We start from the raw sequence: 22,688 nt of genomic DNA, 5'->3' as shown, positions 1-22,688 counted from the left end.
TTACCACAGTTAAACAATAGTAACTATTTTCTCTGGATTTATAGTAATATATTAAAAAGTTAATTTTCGTAAGGGTTGTGTTGTTGTCTGTCGTAGCTCCCCCTAAACCTATAAAAAAATCTGATTGTTTTTCAGCTAAACTACTACTGTAACATTACTACAGATAATAATGATGTCCTTTATATAGTATCCTATTTTGAGTGATGACTGATGAGCAACGTGCTGCTGCTTGATTAAATAAATAAAAAAACAAAGACAAAAAAGCATCTTTACAGATGAAACTGACCTGAAACCCTGAACAGTAGTTCTGTTTCTCTGCTCCAGCTGTGCGCTTCCACACTCCATTCTCTCTCTCTCTCTCTCTCTCTCTCTCTCTCTCTCTCTCTCTCTCTCTCTCTCTCTCTCTCTCTCTCGCATTGATTACTCGGAGTCTGATCCAAACCGTTTGGCGGAGGCGCGGAGAGCGTGCGAGTCATGACTAACAATTCATGACTTATTAGAGATTTAATTATCAAATGGCGGATTCGCAAATGATCGCTTTGGTACATTCGGCAGGCTATTATAAAATAATGATATTAAATAGTGGGGCAAAATCGGCTGCCAGGCCACCGGGAATTGTCCCGGTTCTCCCGGTGTCCAGTCCGCGCCTGATTTCCACAGACACGCAGAACGTGCAGGAGTCATATATTGCATTTTTGGGGCTTAATATTCACAGACACTAGTCCATGTCATGTTTTGATTCAAGTGTACTGACCTACTTTTGATTTAGTCATCCAAAATGTGGCATATTCCGTCCGCATTAGGCATTCCGTTTTTATGACTGGATTCTACAAACTAGACTTGTGTTTCCGCATCCCGGAAATTATTAGGGCGGTATGTCTCAGAATAGTCAGTGAAATTTGGGAAAGATATCAGTTAAATCTGTATGTGGATGTGTGTAAATATTCAAATGTAATCCACTTTGTAATCGTTCAAAATTTCATAAGTAACTGTAATTTAATTACTCATTTATTCTTAGTAACTGTAACTAATTACAGTTACAATAATTTTGTAATTAAATTACGTAACGCCGTTACATGTAACTAGTTACTCCCCAACACTGTATATACTGTCATACCACCCCTCCCAGTAACTGTCTCATCTTATTAGTTTAAAACACCTCTAATAATGTGGAAAACACCCCCAATCTACTGATCCGTTTCCATGACCCAGTTGAATCTGGACATCTCTGCAGCAAATCCTTCTTTTTCATTTCCAGCGATATCTGATTCTGATGGGAATAATTAGAGGCATTTATTTCCATCAGGAGGGCAGTGGCGGGAACTGGAGCATGTCTAAGCGTTGTTAGCTCATAACTTGAATCATCATCGGGCCTCAGAGTGGGACGGCATGTCGCACTGCTTTGAAGAGCGATGTACAATCAGCAGACGTGTTGAGACGGTCCACTTGAGCACCATGAATCACTTACGCATTCAGTGCAACACTTCAATTCTCAATTCAAATCCCGCGATATAACCTGTAAGAAAGTACTGAGGTATTGTGGCAAGTTACTGGGCTTTATGACAAAGTCTCCATATTTCCAGGAATATCTCAATTTGTCAGTGTGGTTGCCTATTGAGCAGACACCTCCTGCATACAAAGGAAACACAGGAGATGATTTATGCAAAACTTTACTAATTTTTGTTAGGTCAAACTTGTCTTTGATTCAGTACTATTTCTATGTCGGTTTAGGGAATTAACCAAAATTAGTGACACTGTTTTATTTTTATACAGTTTTATTTATACTACTATTCATTACTGTTTTGAAATGACATGTATTATTATTTTAATTTGAGTATTTTTATATACTTTTATTATTTTTACTTCTATATATCTCTAATTGAGTTTTTAGTTTTAGTAAATTTATTAATTAAACTTATTTTGTTTCAGTTACTTGCCAGGGGAAACATTCATTTTCTTTTAAATTTCAAGTTTTTCATCTAATATTTATATCTTATTTTAGCTTTAATTCAAGTAATGGAAATGTTTTTAATAGTTTATTTCAATTAACAATAACAATAATAAAACATAATATTTCTTATCTAGAATATAAATAAAAACCATGGCTTTATAAATGTAGTTTACATTTACCAAGTTGTGTTTTTTATGTATAGTATTTATTAATGTTATAACTTTTTTTTTTTTTTTCATTTTTAGTATTATTATTATTTATGAAATTTCTTTATAGGATTTATTTTGTAGTAATTTTAGTACTTAAACTTCATTTAAGTTAGATGTCAAGGCGACATTTCAGTTTTTTTGTTTTATTCTATTTTTCAAAGTTGCTTAAGTTTAGGTTTATCATCTAATATTTATATTTTAGCTTCATTTAAGCTAATGGAAATGTGTTTTAATACTTCTGGTGAACAATAACAACTTTTATTACTGTGGTTATTGTTTTTTGTTTCTATCATTTCAAATATTTATAATTTACTCTTTCTTTCTTGCTCTTTGTATTTATTTCAGTTTTAGTTTGAGTAATTGAAATACTTCAGTATGTATCAGTTGTTATGCAGTGCACTTTGTGCTTTAGCTGGAGTGTTAAGTTTTCCTGTTTGCATAAACTGTGTTTGTCTCTTTGTGTTTTGGATGGTGGTATTATTTCACGCAAACACAACTCTGCCACACTGCCACCGTGTTAGCACAGAGCCGGCAGATCACGGCCCGAGCGGGAATGTGTCGGTCACACGGACCCCGGAATGTTTGGCGTCGTTTGCTACAGCATTGTTCTGAAATGGAGTTTGAATGCACGACTGTTCTGTGTGGCCTAATTTGAACTGTGATGTCCCATGCTGGCACGTCCAACTACTGATGTATATTGAAAGGGATTTTCTCTCCTTTCATATCTGGCCTCAGAGGATGTGCTGTCTCTGCATTGAAAGGCAGATTATGGTGGTGATCTGTTGAAAGGCATGATGAAACACTGTGACCTTAAAGCTTTATACCATTTTGTTTTAGTACAGTTTTAGAGAAAAATCAGCATTTTCTTTTCTGGCTTACTGCATTGCGTATTTCCTTTAATAATGGATGTAATTAATAAAATGGTTATCAGGAGTGTTTCATCCCTATCAGCAGCAAGTACAAACTTGATTATTTGTGAAATCTAATTTAAATAATATGGGGGTGGAACACATTTGCATCCAAATGGTAATTAATTTGCACGGAGTTTGAAACTAAAGTGCTGCTATTAAGTGCTTGATCGACTGAATTAGATTTTGTGAAAGGGTTAGTGTAAGTTACTTTAAAAAAAACAAAAAACTCTTCTGCTCCCAAAGGTTGTGTTTATTTGATTAAAAATGCAGTAAAAACTGTAAGATTTTGAAATATTATTACAATTTAAAATAACAGTTTTCTATTTTAATATATATTGTAAAATGCAATTTATTCCTGTGATGCTAAATTTTCAGCATCATTACTCCAGTCTTCAGTGTCACACGATCCTTCAGAAATCATTCTAATATGCTGATTTACTGCTCAAGAAACATTCACGATTATTGTCTTATTTTTTTAAGCTCAGAAGTACAGCTTTTTTTTAACAAATGTCTTTTACTTTTCATTTTTGATCAGTTTAATAAAAGTGAATAAATAAGAATATTTATTTATATAAATTAATTTTTTCGCCCAATTAAAAAAAATTATAGGTAATGCATTTTAATTAAATATAGTTGGATATAATGCAACACTTACTTTTGGCCCACTGCCTGTTTGTTTACGACTCAAACTGTGATAAAACACAGTCTATACTTAAAACCAAAACACTGTGCAAAGCAACACAATAAGAAAACACTGCTAGTAATAATCAGAACATACTGGATGCTGAATATACTGTTGTGTAGATCTGCATTTCACTGAACTTTGCACTGGTTGATCAGTGTATTAATCTTGTGTAGTATCAACACATTCGAACTTGTATTCAGACCAGGGCATTAACTGATGCATATTATTCACATTTTGATGTATATCTTTAATGTATTGTGTCGATGACATCATCTGCCCTCTATCAAGGACGCCACGTGGCTTGATTTCTCTTCCTCTGTATCCAAGTTCACATAATTTGCAATGTGCGTTGAAAGAAATCAATCATCAAAATGAAGCAGCAGCTATTGATCGACTCTGGGGCCCCGTGTCTGACCCAGCTGATGGGATTAAAGACCTGTCAGCACATCTCTCCATAAACTCTTTAGACACATGCCAAAAATGTTGACATTTGCCAAGAATTGCCCCAGGTTCGACAGGTAGTTATATATATATATATATATATATATATATATATATATGCTGCTTGGTGCTCGAAATGTTTAAAAGTGATAGCAGAAAGGTTTGGCTTGAATCTGGCAGGAGGTGATGGACCACTGTGTGTGTATATATATATATAAATGTTATTTTACTCATCCTAATGCTCAAGGAAGTTATGAACAACATGAACTTTAAATTTGTATCTAAGTTCCATGAAATTGTCAGCATGATTGATTGTCAATGGAAGAAAAATGCAAATAAGCTGAAAATGTACTCATTGTTACACCATCCAAGATGAGTATGTTTTTTTCATGGGAAATGAATGGGTGCCATCAGAATGAGAGTCCAAACAGCTGATAAAAACACCACAACAATCCACAAGTAATCCACACCCCTCCAGTCCATCAGTTAACATGTTGTGTAGTGAAAAACTGTGTTTGTATGAAACAAATCCATTATTAAGGCATTTTGACTTTGTGGTGTTGATTGCTTGTGGATTATTGTGATGTATTTATCAGCTGTTTGGACTCTCATTCTGACGGCACCCATTCACTGAAGAGCATCCATTTGCGAGCAAATGATGTAATGCTACATTTCTCCAAATCTGTTCTGATGAAGAAACAAACTCATTCACATTTTGAATGTAGACTTTCAGCAAATTTTCCTTTTTGGGGAAACTATTATTTCAAGTCAACTGTTCCTTCAAGAAGTCTTACTTTTAGGAATAAATCACTAAGTTTAAAGCATTTCGGCAGGTCCTATTTAAAAAAAAAAAAAAAAAAAAACATTCACCGTGTCGCATGTTTCATTTCTGTTGCAGAAAACACTTGTTCTGAATACTTTCAGATGGACTACACATTTAAAAGCTGGCAGGAATCTGTATAACTGCAAATCATTGTAAAAAGTCTCTGTTTGAATGGTATGGGCTTGATAGGCACAAATATTTGGGTTAGACCAAGATGACCATGATAAAAAAAAAAAAAAAAACAGGCCAGGTCAAAGATGTTCTGTTGGTTTCCGTTAGCTTTATTAATTGCACAGTAATTCAACATTTGAAATCTAACACAGGTTTCTAAAAGTGAGCGTGCTGTCAAAAGTTTAAGATAGTTGAAATTAATCTCTCAGGTGGCCAATAAAACACACGCATGTATTTAATGAACACGAATGTCGTCATGTGCGTAATCACTCAGATGCACAGCAGATGTTTTCTTACCTCTCCAGATTCAGAGGAAGCGTCAGATGTAGTACAGTATGTACTGTACAGTGCACAGGGTAAAAACTACAGCCCACCCGCGCTTGTTAACTTTAAAGGAACAGTTCACCTCGAAATTTAAATCATTTACAAACCATCATTTACTCTCCCTCATGCCTTTCCAAACCCAAACCGCTTTCTTTTTTTATGTGGAACACCAGAGAAAAAAGGACACAAATCATAAATCTACATTAATGTTATATATGCAACATGGGGGTAGTGCGTTAGAGTTTTCTCTCTTTTCCTTTGCTTGTAAATAGCTTGTATATGGGTGGTTCATAATAGAGTTTTTCCCTTTGCAGCAACCCTAATTCGTATTTTCATATATTGTCAGTTTTCATTTGGATTTTATTTGGTTTCAGTAATTTTGTGTGCTTGTATGTTAAGACTTTTTTTTAGTTAGTTTTCAAGGCAACATTTCTAATTTTCAACTTACGTTTGTGTCTAATATTTGAATAGAATTTTATTCCTACATTATTTGATGAAAAACTAAATATAGTTGTGGTTTAGTTAACAACTGCAACATTATTCAGAGCAACTTTAATGAAATATACCATATGTTCAATTTTATATTATATTAAGTTTTTGTCTGCTATTTATACTTCATTTTATTTCAGCTTTCTTTCAAATAACAAAAAATAAAACAACAATTAATAGTGTTAGTTAACAATTACAACATTGTACAGCATGGCTTAGAATGAAATATATATTTTCTATATTGTAAATATATATTTAAGCCTTGATATGGTATGTTACAGAACTGTATGAACAATTTTACACAAGTAAGAAAGTAATACATGTTTGAAATATACTGTGTGTTTTTTGGATAAACAGAGCAAATCACAGCAAAGCAAATTTTAAATGTTTGTTATTATCAACTAAATAAAAGTCCAATAATAAGACAAACGCTGTTCTGACTGTATGTAACTTGATCAGGACATGAGATGTGGCTCGCAAATTCATGACATCTGGTCACTGGACACAACAGAAGAACATGTTGTTTTAGCAAGTTCATCGAAACATGATGAACTTGATAAGTTTAATGACAAGTCCATCCTGTCTAAACTGTGTTTGTGTTGTAAAGATGTCAGCCTTTTTTGTTTGCAGCCGTTCCTCTGAGAGCGTTGCCCTTAAAGCAGCAGTTGTGATGTTGTGACAGGTTACAAAAGTTTCATTTAGTTTTGCTGAAAAGTCAGATATTGTTCTGTCTAACACACCTTTTTAGCTTTCCCTCCTCTGTCCTATATCTGGTGATTAATCAAATGCACAATTTACATTGTTTTATTAAGGTTAGTGATCTTAAAATGTGACTTGCTGCAATAAAATGTAGAAAACTGTATCGTATATGATACAAACAATCATTGTTATTTTAATTTAATGTTGATGCAGTATTATAGAATTTATTGCTATTGTGATTTAGATTTCATTTTCATTTTAGTTTGTTTTAGTGATTTTGTTCTATGATTTGTCTTTTTTTTCCATTTTTTTTTATATTTCTACTTACAGTAGCTTTATATTTATTTATTTTAGTTCTTGGCTTATTAATTTTATTACTTAATTTTTACTTTTTTATTACGTTTATACGCCAAAGCAAGATTTGTTTGCAAAAACAAAAATTTTGTGTTTGTTTGTTTTATTTTTGTTCGAGCTTTATTTCAATTAACAAATTGGATTAAATTAGTAGTTGTAGTTTTACAATGTAAAGAACGTGATAATAAAATATTAGTAATTTAAAATGTTTAAAATATTACTTTAAACTTTAAGGTGCCAGAAAACACATTTCTAATGTTTAAATTTTTAAATTTGTAATTTTTATAGACATGTTAACAGTAAAAATAAAATTTTGGTTTGGGTGTAAAGTAAAACATTCTCCTGTCCAAAAAGCAAATATATCCCCCAAAATCCTGCTAATAGATTAATTACATTCATTGCAGTTTTATTGCAGTCAGTACCTTTGAAATGGGACTTGCAATAAAATGTTAAAACTGTGTATTATTTTCCTGATGTTGCTCCTTGCTCTCCCTTGATTTTGTTCATCAGAAAAATGGACAAACAGCCTGATAGCACTGAATGAAAATCCAATCTCCTGCTGTGCTGGCTTTCTTTAAACCATTAAAACACCTCTGGTCTGTGTGTGTGTGTGTGTGTAGGGCTGGCTGTATGCTTGGCCACTGATATTGATCATAGATTGGGTTTTATTTACAGCATCTCACGCTCGGATGGCTATTGAGAGGGAGTTAGCCTGCGCTTCCAGTCTCATTAGCTTGGCTGCCATCTATCGATTTACAGACTCATTCCTTTGGCTCTATGAAGGGAAAAATGTAATAGCTGAGTGCCATAAACAGTTGATGAGTAGATGCATTGTTTGCACTCGTTTGAGTTGTTTTGTTGAACCCATCAGTGCTTTACGTACAGAAATCAGGTGTCAAGTATCACCGTATGAAGTGTGATGATGATGGTGGCTATAAAGACTGAGGCTTATAACTAGTCTTATTTGGCAAAAAAAATAAAAAATAAAATGTGTGTTTTTGTGTATACATACAAACACATGTGTATGTACAGTACATGCTTAAACATAAGTTATATAAATATCTTTATATAACAGGTTTGTTATATAAGTTTTAGTTAACAGTTACAACACTGTTCACTGTGACTTGATTTCATTTAAACCTTAAAATGTCAAGATATATTACAAAATGTAGGTGCAAAATGTGAGAAAATGTAAAAATAAATTAAGGAAAAATGCAAAAATGTATTACAAATATTAAGTTAGTATATAGTTGTTATTTTATTCATATTTGTAATTTGTTATTTTAATACATTATAATTATACATACACTCACTTAAAGGATTATTAGGAATACCTGTTCAATTTCTCATTAATGCAATTATTTAATCAACCAATCACATGGCAGTTGCTTCAATGCATTTAGGGGTGTGGTCCTGGTCAAGACAATCTCCTGAACTCCAGACTGAATGTCAGAATGGGAAAGAAAGGTGATTTAAGCTATTTTGAGCGTGGCATGGTTGTTGGTGCCAGACGGGCCGGTCTGAGTATTTCACAATCTGCTCAGTTACTGGGACCATTACAACCATTTCTAGGGTTTACAAAGAATGGTGTGAAAAGGGAAAAACATCCAGTATGTGAAGCCACAACATGCACAACCTTGAGGGGGATGGGCTACAACAGCAGAAGACCCCACCGGGTACCACTCATCTCCACTACAAATAGGAAAAAGAGGCTACAATTTGCACGAGCTCACCTAAACTGGACAGTTGAAGACTGGAAAAATGTTGCCTGGTCTGATGAGTCTCGATTTCTGTTGAGACATTCTGTAGAGTCAGAATTTGGCGTAAACAGAATGAGAACATGGATCCATCGTGCCTTGTTACCACTGTGCAGGCTGCTGGTGGTAGTGTAATGGTGTGGGGGATGTTTTCTTGGCACTCTTTAGGCCCCTTAGTGCCAATTGGGCATCGTTTAAATGCCACGGCCTACCTGAGCATTGTTTCTGACCATGTCCATCCCTTTATGACCACGATGTACCCATCCTCTGATGGCTACTTCCAGCAGGATAATGCAACGTCACATTTCAAATTGGTTTCTTGAACATGATAATGAGTTCACTGTACTAAAATGGCCCCCACAGTCACCAGATCTCAACCCAATATAGCATCTTTGGGATGTGGTGGAACTGGAGCTTCGTGCCCTGGATGTGCATCCCACAAAGCTCCATCAACTGCAAGATGCTATCCTATCAATATGGGCCAACATTTCTAAAGAATGCTTTCAGCACCTTGTTGAATCAATGCCACGTAGAATTAAGGCAGTTCTGAAGGAGAAAGGGGGTCAAACACAGTATTAGTATATGGTGTTCCTAATAATCCTTTAGGTGAGTGTATATTTAAACTTTTTTTTATTAATTATTATTTTCAATATTTCTAATATATAATAATTATATATTAAATATTTTTTTATAATCATTTAATATTAATATAGTATTATTAAATATTTTTGTAAATGATTAAATAAATATCAGCCAGTTTATTAGATTTTTATTTTGCATTTAAACCCAGGGAAATGTGTGGTCTGTGGATGCTGTTTCTCCCCAGGTGTCAGCTGAAAGTTTCACTACAAGCTGTCATGTTAAATTGAAGAGTTGCAACCTTCTGTTTTAAGCGTGTTTTCCTTTGAATGTCAGTCACACGATTGAAAGGAGGCTGCGGCACAGTCTCCAGTGAGTATATTTCTGGGCGATGCTGCTTCTGAACGTGTGCTAAATAATGGCTCAGACCTCTAGTGACTAATTTTGTTGCCATCTGTGCACTGTTGTTTATCAGCACACCCATAAAATGCCGCAGATGCCATTATAAAGCCGTTGAAACCGTGTCGCTCCCGAGGAAAAAAGTCTTTAATATCCAAAACAAGCTTCTGGATTGACCGAATAGATAATCCTGCAATTTAATGAGCCACGAAACGGCATTGTGGAAGAGTAAAGATCACAATATGTGTGCTTGGTTTATTATTTTTCACACTATTAAGGCCAAGGTTATGTGTAATAAAGACACTCAGATGCTTACGATGTGATTTAAATGATTTGGGTTGGAATAAAATGAACAGGTCAGGCAATTTAATACTTTTTTATTGCTTTTTTCTTCAGTTTAACAAGCACTGTTAGGGGTGTGATTGATGCTCTAGCTGCACAAAGGATTATGGGAAATGTAGTTTATTCATACAAACCTGTCACTTCATAAACCAGTAGTGCTGTTTTTCCAATTTGGTTGCTATTCTTAATGAAAAGTACACAAAATGTACTAAAATCTATATAAATATTTATATAATATAGTGTTTTCTATTATTATTTTTTAAATACATGTAAAATATTCTTACAACTATAAAATATCAAAACTATGAATATGTATTTTATATAATTTTGTGTGTGTGTGTATAAATATAGATATACTTACAACTTTTAAATATAAAAATGTATATAATATTTAGGCCTACTGTATATAATAATATACTGTGTGTGTGTGTGTGTGTGTGTGTGTGTGTGTGTGTGTGTGTGTGTGTGTGTGCGTGTGTTTATTTTTTTACTTTTTTATTTACATAAAAAAATAAAAAAATATTTAGCAATATGAAATATAAAAAATGATATATTGTAATATGTAAATGTAAAATGATAATTTATATGTAATATATATACTGAATTTGTAAATCTCCAAATACATCATATCCAAGTATATTATTTATATAAGGATGAACCTGTCATTTTGTATACCATTAGTGTTGTTTATCTAGTTTTATTGCTATTATTATGAACAATATACAAAAAAATTGCATTTAGTCTTCATTATTAATCTTTAAATAGCATCTCCAATTTTCGATTGTTATTTTAATTTAATTTTAATTTTCCCATATTAAAATGGTTCATTATGATATTGTGGTGTTGTTTATGTTTGATCGCTCTGTCATGCCTTCACTGTAGCAGTGATTTTGTTCGCTACAGTAAGAGATGTAAATAAAGTCATGTGGTCTTTGACGGTGACTCAAAGGAGGCAGGACTTTCCCAGAAGACCACTTGTCCTCAAAATACACTACTTGCCTTAAGTTCAGCCATTTATCTTGTTAAGAGGCATTTTGTCTCTGTTGTTTTATAACACGAGTCCCTTTACTCCAGATGTGCTTGAGGACAGCCGGGAAGAACTGGGAGATTTTCTTTTTAGGCAAGCGGTTACTGAAAGCAGCCGTAATTTATGTCACATGCGTCATGTAGAGAAAGTTATTTATTTCGTTATTTTAGTCGCCCTCATGTCATTGTGACTTTCTTCTTATTTTGTTCCTTCTGTGAAAATGTTTTTATTCTGATCTGCAATTTTTCATACTTTTGAATTTGGATGCTGATGGTCATCGCCAATCTGTATAAAAGAACATAAATACAGCATAAAAGTATCAAGTAGCTATAATGGAGGTCTCATAGAGTTTAACCCTGAAAGACCTAGACAATTTTTGGAGCGCCTGACACACCTGCACTTTTCTTTGTTTTTCAGACCTATTCTAGCAGTCAGCATCAAGTTCCATATATCATTATAAACAGGAGAACTTGAAGTTTAAGTCTAACTAATTTAAAGTCCCATTTTTCCTTTTGTTTTCTCTAAGAATTAATATAATTACAGACTTTTAATAAAAACGCAAGCAACAACTGGGTGTTTTTTTTACTGTGTACTCAAACAGAAAGTTTGGATATTTTTCTCTAAATAGTTGTATCTGGGTGTTTTACACTTCCAAATAAAATTTTGTTTACACATAACATTCCCCAAGCAAGTTATAGCAATTTATTACAATATTATTTTTGGCGTTTTTGAGTGAAAAACAGGACTATTTCATTTACTAACAATAGAGATGTGTCCAAAAAACGTTTAGGGAGTAAAGAAAATGGAAAGAGTGTTATATTATAACAAAACAAAAAAGTTTTTTTCGGAGAAATATATTTTCAATCTGAGTATGAACAATAAACACAAACTGCAGCATTAAAACAATTGCACAAATTGTCTTCTGCAACAATAAAAACAGTGCAAATGATTCACAAACTACACAAAATGAGTGAGAAATATTCAGAGTGCAACAGAAAAAATAGTGCAAATTATCTTTATGAGCTATATAAGAATTATTTACTTAATAATATACATAATATAATTGATCGATCCGCTGGCTGGAATCTGCATCAGAATTGATTTTACAGGGACATCGCCTAGCGATGCGAAAACATAAATTCCAGTGCTTTATCAGACATGCACTGCTGTTTCATCCTTGTTTTTGTTTGTTTTATGTCAAAGTACTCTGTCGTGTGTTTTGCTGTGCTTTTTCGGAGAGTTTTCTCATGCAAATGTGTTATGTTGTGTCTGTTTTCATGCATGCATGACAGACTTTACTTTCACTTTGCGTTTGTTCATATTTCCAAAGAAATATATTAAATAGTGGTTCAAAAGATCAAAACCTATGTTTATTGGTTGAATACGGGACAGTTTGAACCGATCTAGGCATGGGGGTGAGACTAAGCATCAACAATCATTCCTATTTGGCTCAGATGAACGAAATACATTGGTTTCTTCTGATGAATCAATGTTGTCAAAAGGTGATGACATAATCACGTACACTACGGAGCCTCTGAATATCCAAATTAGAAAAGTAGGATATCTCTGAAATGCATGACAGTCTTTTAGAAAATGAAAAATTGAAAAATAATAAATAATAATAAAAAAGAATTCTAAATTTGCCCATTGTGAATGATTTTTATGAATTTCGATGAATGCAGATCTGCGTTTGACATTCGCACCTGTTCTCCACTGACCCTCTTGGATCCTCCTGCAGGTACATTCGAGCAGATCAGAAGCTGAACGCCAGCATCTCGAGCAGCGGTTGCAGCGATCAGCCGGATCAGCGGGTGGTGTTTCTGGAGCACGTGGTGGTGCGCGTCCTCGTCGTCCACCCGCGCAGAGGAGACCTGGAGATCAGCCTCGTATGCCCCTCAGGGACGCGATCACAGCTGCTGGCTCAGAGGTGATGCACAACACACCAGCACATCTGACAGAGCTCAACTCATGGCAACTCTCCAGCAGAGCTTTACAGTTTTAGTGGTTTCTGCGTTTTATTGGCTGGATAGTGGAAATGATGAAGGAGTTTGGTCTTGCATCATCCGCATGAGCGCTGCAGCTCATTGCTATAGAGAAAGTGCGCAATCCCCCAGACCACCAGCATGTCTCTTTAAACTTATATCTGTTTTCTATAAAGTTCATCTCAATTTTCTTAAACCTGTTCTTCAAACAAAGTGCATTAAAGGAAAAATTTAAAATACTGTATGCACCTTATACAGTGATCGTAACTGTTACATTGTATATGAAATTATTTTTTTATTATTATTTAAAATGTTTTTATTTAATTGTTAGTATGAATTAAATGTTTTTAAGACATAAATATAAATAATATAATATAATATATCAATATAAAAACAATACAATATAATGTACATTAAATAGAGCTACTTAAATAGCAAGAACTGCTAGCCTAACAAATATAAAGTTCAAAAATTATTAATGACAAGTGAACAATCAGTAATAATAAAGATACAAATAAACCAAGCAATTTATAAATGAACAGAATAAAACAAAGATACAAATGTTTTTTAAGTGTTTAGGTACAGATATTGAATAATCAAAAGTAAAATAACCCTGCATAGTCTTGACCAAAAATAAATAAAATTATTTTGCTTTCCTTTTTTCTGTTGATTTACATTAGTAACACCAACAACAGCTGGTGAATTAGGCTGCTGTCACTTTAAGAGACAATGCACAGATCCAGTATGATGACACACATAGGATTTCTTTCCTATCTATCCATCCGTCCATCCATCAGCATTTCTGAGCTACAAATCAAATCAAAAGTTTGTTTTGTGTCTCTTTCTCTCATGAGCTCTCATAATTTTCAGTATCCAAAACTTGGGTTTTCTTCGTACAGACACGTGCTCACTAACGTGGTAATGTGCTGCTTATACCGTAGTGTATTCTGTAGGGGTCCGCAGGAGCTGACGGGGTCTGATCTGGCTGCTCTGGTTTCTGTCACACCGGAAGCTTCTTGCTGTCAATCACGCAGCAGTTTGATATCCTCTCTGTTGGTCTTGATGCTCTGCTCTTTCCAAAATCTCTCTCCTCTCGGCTTCTGTGTGGTTTTGTATTCACTCAGTGGTTTTTCCCGCATGGTTATGAGTACTGAGAGACCCTGAGCATCATTCTCATAGCCCTCATGAATAAAACTCTCACTCACTTTCAGCTTCTTCTGCTTCAGCATCCAGATCAGATACAGAGGACCAGAACTGAGTACCGTACACGAGTAAACATTAGTGTCAATATAATTGAATATATTTCAGATAATTTATAGTATAGTAGTATGAAGCCACAACCTAAACAAAATGGGACGACAAAAAAAAATAGATCTGAATAATTTTATGTATTTATTATTACTAAATCTTATGTAGTTTTATAAATATCGAAAATACGCAGTATATATGGCTTCAAATTATTTTGTAAGACTACAGCACAACAAAATATCAAGAAATGGATATTGGTCTAAATGGTCTAAATTTTTTTCAAAATTATTATTTTAAATAATGCATTTCCCCTTGTGAGCTTTTGAGGGAAGTATGGCCCCTCAGACATTTATGACAAAAAAAGTCAAATATATAATGTATATATAAAAAAAATATATAAATATATATCAAATATAAAAAGTAATTTTATGTATTTTAGCATAATGTCAGATCATAAAATGTGAATAAAATTTATAAATTACAAGATCTCAGTACCATGTGAATTTTTTATTTTATTTATTTATTTATATGTATTTATTTTATTAATATTTTGTTATTTATTTATTTAAATATTGCCTGTTTTTGTTCTTGGTTTGGGTAGTCACACAGTTCTTATTTGGAAAATGTTTCATACAGACTTGAAATGCCAAAAATGCCACTAAAATCAGATATTTAATGCCTTTTTGCATAAGGCTGTAAAAAAAATTAAACAAAATAAAGTTTTTTTTCTAGGTTTATTAGGATATTACACATCTTTTATTGGGGTGTGGGAAATGTGGCTTTTTTAGACATTTAAATGGCAAAAATGTTACTAAAATTAAATATATAAAATAATTTAAAGTATTTTAGCATACGGCTGCAACAAAATCTGAAGAAATATAGTTCTGAATACCTTGAATATTTTAATTAATTAATTAATTTCTAAAAATCGTGCATCATTTGTTCATAGTTTGGAGGATGGCAAAAGTTAAAATGTGTCTCTTCAAATATTAAATGCCAGAAATGTTTGGGAAAACCAAAATACCACAGCCATCTTCTCTGTCGGTAACAATGTTCGTCACTCTCGTTTGTCTACGTGAACGTCCCTCCATTCGCACTTCTCCACAGAAAGCTCATTGTTTTGATGTTCCACGTCTTATTTACTGTGATGGAGATGGAAGAGCTGTCAAAATCCGCCCCTGCACAAACATCTCCCACCGCGCGTCTGCTTTTCTGATAACAGACATGACAGCCTAATGGCGCTTCCCGCATTCAGAGAGTATTTATTAATGGTCACCCCGCACTGCTCTCTCACCCCGGCCTTTCAGCGCTGAGAGTCGATGGAGAGCCATTCATATGACGCCTGCGGATTGCCAGGAAAGACATTTGCCTTGAATTATGGAGAGGGATGTTGTGGTCGGGACGTCCCTTCAGCTCATTTATTAAACTTGCACGCTGCCACAGCCAACCACCGTTCAGATTTAGACGCCACGTTTGGTGGCTGGAGAAGAAAGCGTGCAGACGTAATGTGCGAAACGCCATCCAAGCCTGTTAACATGGGGCCGTGAGAGGGCCAAGTTCAGAAACGGCTCTGCTAAGCTCTCATTAGTAGTGTGTTTGTGGACGGAGCTGTTTTTATCAGCATGAGTTCAGTTCAAAGCGAGCGCTAGTGGTCTGAGGGCGCAGAGGGGGAGAGCTGCACTTTTGTTGATGCCTGATGCTTAGAGTGAGTTCATGCTGCTCATAAGTAGCAGTAAGAATCACAAATGACCAGAACCGAATGGTTTAGTTCTGTTAATGTTCTTAAATGTGCTACGACTCCTAAACGACTTTGCTTTTCAGATGACATCACTCAGACCCCTCAGGCTACCAGCTAATGTTAAAGGGTCAGTTCACACCAAAAAAAGAAAATTACCCCACGACTTACTCACCCTCAAGCCATCAAAGGTTTACATGACTTTCTTCTTTCAGATGAACACAATCAGAGTTATATTTAAAAATGTCCTGGCTCTTCCGAGCGTTATAATGGGAGTGAATGGCTGTTGAGATTTTGAAGCCAAATAAAGTGCATAAATCCATCATAAAAAGTACTCCACACAGCCCAGAGGATTAATAAAGGCCTTCTGAAGCGAATCCATGCATTTGTGCTAGAAAATCCATAATTAAAACTTTATGAACCATAATCTCTATCTGTTGACGCCACTCTCTCGTGAACGCGTATATGACAATTAAGATAGAGATTGCAGTTTATAAAGTTTAAAAATGGATATTATTCTTTCACGAATGCATCGATTCACTTCAGAAGGTCTTTATTAATCACTCAGAGCCATGTGAGGTACTTTTCATGATGGATTTATGCACGTTTTGGGCTTCAAAATCTTGATAACCATTCACTGCCATTTTAAAGCTGGGAAGTGCCAGGACATTTTTCACGAAACTTTGACTGTATTCGTCTAAAAGAAGAAAGTTGTATACACCTAGGATGGCTTGAGGATGAGTACTGGAATTAAGATTACAGAAACAATCGCAGGTGGAAACGGTTATGCATTTATTTTGTTATTGCTCTTTTGTTGTTTTATACACAATCATTTGGTGCAGTTGATTGTGATGGTTTAAGTGAGAACTGTCTCTGAAAATCTGTATTGTTAATACACTACAAATCAAATATACAGTATGTAAATAGGATTGTTTTCCCTTTTTGAATATGACTTTAATTTGCTGCTAAAGTTTCACTCTTTTGTTTGCACTTTAGTTTATTTCATCCATTATTGAGGAGGTTCAGATCTTTTTGAGGGATCTTCTCTGTGAATAATGAGCAGTTACTAGTGATGCGGTGTATTAGATGACTTTGTGTTGTCTTATCTCCTTGTTTTCATTATTCTCTCTGAAACGTTGACCTCTGTTTCTTCTGTCTTCCAGATTGTTTGATAACTCCAACGAGGGCTTCAGGCACTGGGAGTTCATGACGGTTCATTGCTGGGGGGAGAGAGCGGAGGGCACGTGGATGCTGGAGATCTCAGACTCGCCGTCTCAGCTGCGTAACCCTGAAGTGTTGGGTAAGGAACGGAGGGATGAGGTTGAGACCAACACGAGCATCAGACAACATGAAGTCAGTGTACTGTGATGCTAGTCATGTCCAGTCTAAACACAGTATAATCCTAAAAAATCTGACTCTGGTCTAATTCTAGTATTGTTTATACACCTGCTTTTTTTGCTTCAATATGAAGCTGAATTTTATTGCCCCTTCAGTTTTATGTTGTTTTGTACCATTGTGCCACATGTGAAATACTTTCACCTTTCCCAACTTGTTAAAAAAAGTCCTCTAATTTTATATTATTATTTTTATTTTTTATTTGATTATTAATTTATTTCATTATTATTTAACATTTAATTCTTTATTTTTATTTTATTTTAATATTTACAATTTTTTTTATTGAATTCAAAATATTTTCATTTTATACATAATTTATATATATATCATATTTTATTTTATTTTGTATTGTTTTATTTTATTTTTGGCATTTTTGCCTTTATTGTGATATGACAGATAACAAAAAATAATTTATTTTGGAAATCACTTTGGCTCTCAGTAGTATACTTTTAGCATTATGTTTAGCAAATAAGGAACCAATAAAACAGTTCACACAATTCACACATTACACTGGCTGTGTTCTTAAAACCTAGTAATATAGCTTGCTTCCTACATAGGCAGCTGATTTCTAAGCCCGTATCCTAATTAAAATGAATTCTCATTAGCAGACCTAGATGGAATTTCTTTTTTTTTTTTTTGCTCATTTGGAATTGTTTGCATTCATGTACTTCCATCAGGTGTGTTGCTTTCTTGAATGAATTACATTTCTGTTCATTGCAAACCTTTATTGAGTCCTGCTGCAGATTAAAGTCGTCCTGTCTTCTTTCTCCTCAGGATTGATGTGATTCATTGCAATGCATGACAGAACTTTCTTTGTCCCTCCTCATGGCCTGGTCTCCTGCTCTCTCTTCTCTGTCAGGTAAGCTGAAGGAGTGGACACTCATCCTTCACGGCACGGCTGAGCACCCCTACCAATCCCAGGGTTCCCAGCACTCGTTCTCCAGGATGCTGGAAATTCCCACAGCAGGCAAGGAGCTGAAAAACCTAGATTCTGTGCCAGGAGCCCCTGAGCATGAAGAGGAGGAAGAGGAGGAATATAATGGTACTCACAGTAATACCTAGACAAGTTCAGAAGTTTGTGGCCGTGAGAATGTTTAAAGAGTTTTTAAATCTTATGCTCACTAAGCTTGCATTTATGTGATCACAAATGCAATAAAAATAGTGAAATATTATTACAATTTAAAATAACTGTTTACTATTTGAAAATATCTTAAATATATATTTTTTATACTATGCAATTATCTTTACTGTTACTTCCAATCAATTTAATGCATACTTCTAAAAAAAAAAAAAGAAAAAAACGCTTTTTTTTTTACAAGAAGCTTTTTATTAAAAGCAAAATCAAAACCACAAACTTTTGAATGGTAACTTTTGAATTTAAGCATTTTAAAAATGCAGTTAAATGAGGAAAAGCATGCACAAGGGGCAGGTGATGTATTCTGAACATTTTGTTTATTATTGGTCTAAAAGGAAATTCATGTTAAAAATAAAAGCCAAACAAACATAAGCAAAACAAAACAAAAGCAAACATAAAAAAAAAAAAATTTGCTATTGGAGAAAAATTGATTGCTTCAAAAAAAAAAAAAAAAAAGTGATGTTACTTATATTTAATTAACAGTACAATGATGGTACTGGTTGCTTGTTGATAGTGTGAGATTAATGATATCTTTAATCTTTTCTTTAAACAACTCAAAACACAAACACACACAAGACATTTGTTACTTTTCCACAGAAATGTGGACATCATTTCTTTGCTTTAATGTGCTTTTGTCTTTTGTGATAAATTATTTCTAGTTCAAAAAGATCCTTTATTTGATATTAATTGTTCTGATAAACCTGGCATTACATACTATGAATATTGTTGAATACTCTCTGGGGACTTGCTTCTTATGTTCCTCATTTGTAAGTTGCTTAAAAGACCAAATGTAATATTATCTACTACATCTGTGGATGAGATTGAAGAGCTGCTGGTCTGTGACTGTATTTCAGGTCCGTGTCATCCTGAATGTGGAGATCAGGGCTGCGACGGAGCAGATGCCGATCACTGCCTCAACTGCATTCACTTCAGTCTGGGCAGCCTCAAGAGTGGCAGGTACAGATCACACAAAGACAGAAATGATATCTAAAGAGAGTGGAAATTGTAGGATTTTTTTGTAGGAAATTGTAGTAACGCTCATAGAATTATTGTAGTTAACTCAAAATAAAACTATATTAAAAAAAAACATTTTCCTTAATTGCAGTAAAATTTTACAATTAAATTAAATAAATTTTGTTAAACTTGATGTACAAAAAAAACTCAAGCTAAAACTGAAGTAAATTAATTAATAATAAATTAATAAAAAACATATAGACATAAAACAGTAAAACTGATAAATCATTTTAAAAACAAGGCACAATTCGACAGAGGATTTTCAAAAAGATTGAAACTAAAATACGCAGTCACTATTGCTTCATCTCTTCTTATAGATCGTTTGATATGTATTTAGATACTTATGCGTTTTTGACCATCTATGAGGAATGTACGCTGTCAAACATACACAAATATTAGCCAATCACAGCAGCGGGGCGTTTACTTCTGAGTCTACAATCAGCCTGAGCCTATTCAAACAGAGCGATCTGATGAGGAGGCAGCTGTGGTCCAATGGTTAGAGAGACAGACTAGTTACCAGAAGGTCGCCGGTTTGAGTCTCAGTGCTGGCAGGAGTTGTAGGTAGAGGGGAGTGAATGAACAGTGCTCTCTTCCTCCCTCAACAACCATGGTTGAAGTGCCCTTGTGCAAAGCACCCCCAGTTGCTCCCCAGGTGCTGGATCTATAGCTGCCCACTGCTCTGGGTGTGTGTTCACTTCTCACTGCTTTGTGTGTGCACTTGGATGGGTTAAGTGCAGAGTACTTGGCAAATGTCACGACTTTCAAAAACAGGAATGAAAGTAGCCTATTATTATCTTGATAACATTAGAAGTGTGACCTCAGAGAAGAGTACAAAATAAAAAAGGCAGTTCATGCCCCTTTTAAAGTTCAAATGAAAAATATACAAACTAATCAGAATCAGAAAGCTTTCCAGTTCACAGAGAACACAACAACACACAGACAATAAAAAGTAAGATGAGAATAAAAAAAATACACATATGTAAATATAAATAGACAAAAATAGAAAAATAAATGGAAAAGAAGTTGTATGTACAGTTGTGCTATAAATGATAGAATAGAATTAGATGCAGGGATGTGCTAGGATGTAGGTGGTAACAAATAAATATGTGGCCGTAGACCACAAAACCACTCACAAGGGTAAATTTTTTAAATTGAGAGTTATGCATCATATGAAAGCTGAATAAATAAGCTTTTCTTTTTTCAATAAGGCATTCTGGATTTTGCCGTTCGCTTGTACGTTGGCTCTGAATGGTCAAAACACCAAAATACTTAATAACATCAAAACACCCCAAAATAACATCAAAACACCTCTCAAAATACTTGCTACGGTTGCGAAAAACATAGAAAGTCAAACCCAATCCGAATTTTTTTGAAGACGGATAAATATTCCAGAGGCAGTGTATAAACGTGATTGACATAACGTGAGGTCGTATTTATTTTTTACTGAGTGTGCAATGACCTAACAGTATGTTGAATGAAGTCTGCTTTGTTTTCCTCATTGTCAAACAGATTGATGCTGCTTTTCTTCTTGTCCCCATCACAGGACGTGTGTAAGTCACTGTCCGCTGGGTTATTTTGAGGACACAGAGGCCCGCAGATGTCGCCGCTGTCACCGAGGCTGTGAGAAGTGTGTGGCTCGTGGGCCAAACGAGTGCCGCTCCTGCCGGAGAGGACTTTACTTTTACTCGAAGGAGAGCACCTGTGTGGAGACCTGTCCCGCCGGCTGCTTTCACGACGACGGTGAGTCTGACCAAGATGGGGCATCCACTGATACATTTCACTTATGAGTGTATTGAACTGAAGTTACTATACAGCCAAATAGAATCATATGTATCTAGTAAATACCAAACCGAGGTCTGTCATTTTAAATAATAATTTAAAAGAAATGCAGTATATCATCCATTTATTTTCTTCTACTACTAATATTTCTTCTATCATTATTTCTATTTTTTTCTATTTATTTATTATTTTACTAATTTAAGGTCCTAAAGCAACTTATAAATGATGAATGTCATAAGCATTTATCACCAAAGAGCCCAAAATAATTGCAGTAATGCAAAGTTTTATGATTTAATTTTCATTTTGCTATCCTCGTACTACTAATGTGGTACTCTGATGAGAATTAAAAACACATAACACATAAACATTGTGCTGTCTAAATGTTAAAGTAGTCATTTATGTTATTAAAAAGGAAATTAAATCCTTTTCAAAAATATATTTAAATATGTATTTTTATATAAACATAATTCATAATCTCATTAATCACAAAATAAATTTGAATGTGAAAATCACCACAAAAGACTATTTAAAGCAATTTCTTGTGTTAAATTAGAAAGTATCAAATAGACATTACAAATTGTAGTATTAGAAAGAAATGTTTTATCTGATTCAACATAAAATGTATTACACATAAACATTTAGGCTACAACGGCCTAACATAAACTATGGAACATAAAAGAAGATAATTTAATGAAACATCTCAGTATTTTTTATTCATACAATGAAAGTCGTTGGTAACCAAAACAGCTTTGTTACTTTGTCTTCAAAATACCTTCTTTTATGTTCCACAAAAGAAAGGTTTGAAACTACACTACATGAGGCTGTGTAAATTATGACAGAATTTAAATGTAATCTTTTGATTTTTACTTAATTATTTATTTATTTGTATGAAATGATACTCTAAATAAGAAACTAAATCTGCCAGCAGGTGAAGGAAAGTGTTTTATTGAGTCATTCATTCATTCGATTCAGTTTAAATGGATGATTCATTCAGGAATGAAGTAAACGATTCTCTCTGTAAAAATGATTTTTTTTCAAAATGTGGATTTATTCAAAAACTAAACACAGCTGTGTTGCTCACAGAAGCACAACAGTTCTGCTGTGGCTTTAAAAGTAATATATTATCTGCTAAACTGAGCAAAAACACATTGCATTTATAATATAACATAATATTAACTTCTTATTTACCGAACTGTTGTTTAATATCATATTTAAACTTGTAATATTTGGGACAAAATC

At 34.1% G+C, this 22,688-nt stretch overlaps 1 protein-coding gene across 1 annotated transcript in view; it reads left to right on the top strand.

Moving 5' to 3' along the window:
• LOC132118148 (proprotein convertase subtilisin/kexin type 6-like) overlaps positions 1-22,688 on the top strand; it is a 75,963-nt gene that overhangs the window by 38,926 nt on the left and 14,349 nt on the right. Inside the window, exons 12-16 of the mRNA XM_059527751.1 lie at positions 12,900-13,088; positions 17,290-17,426; positions 18,381-18,563; positions 19,511-19,613; positions 21,214-21,410. Of these exons, the coding sequence (XP_059383734.1) occupies positions 12,900-13,088; positions 17,290-17,426; positions 18,381-18,563; positions 19,511-19,613; positions 21,214-21,410 (809 nt within the window). The remainder of the gene's footprint in view (positions 1-12,899; positions 13,089-17,289; positions 17,427-18,380; positions 18,564-19,510; positions 19,614-21,213; positions 21,411-22,688) is intronic.

Source organism: Carassius carassius, chromosome 3, assembly GCF_963082965.1.
Source record: "Carassius carassius chromosome 3, fCarCar2.1, whole genome shotgun sequence".
NCBI lineage: Eukaryota > Metazoa > Chordata > Actinopteri > Cypriniformes > Cyprinidae > Carassius > Carassius carassius.
This window is presented reverse-complemented; position numbering and strand designations above follow the sequence as displayed.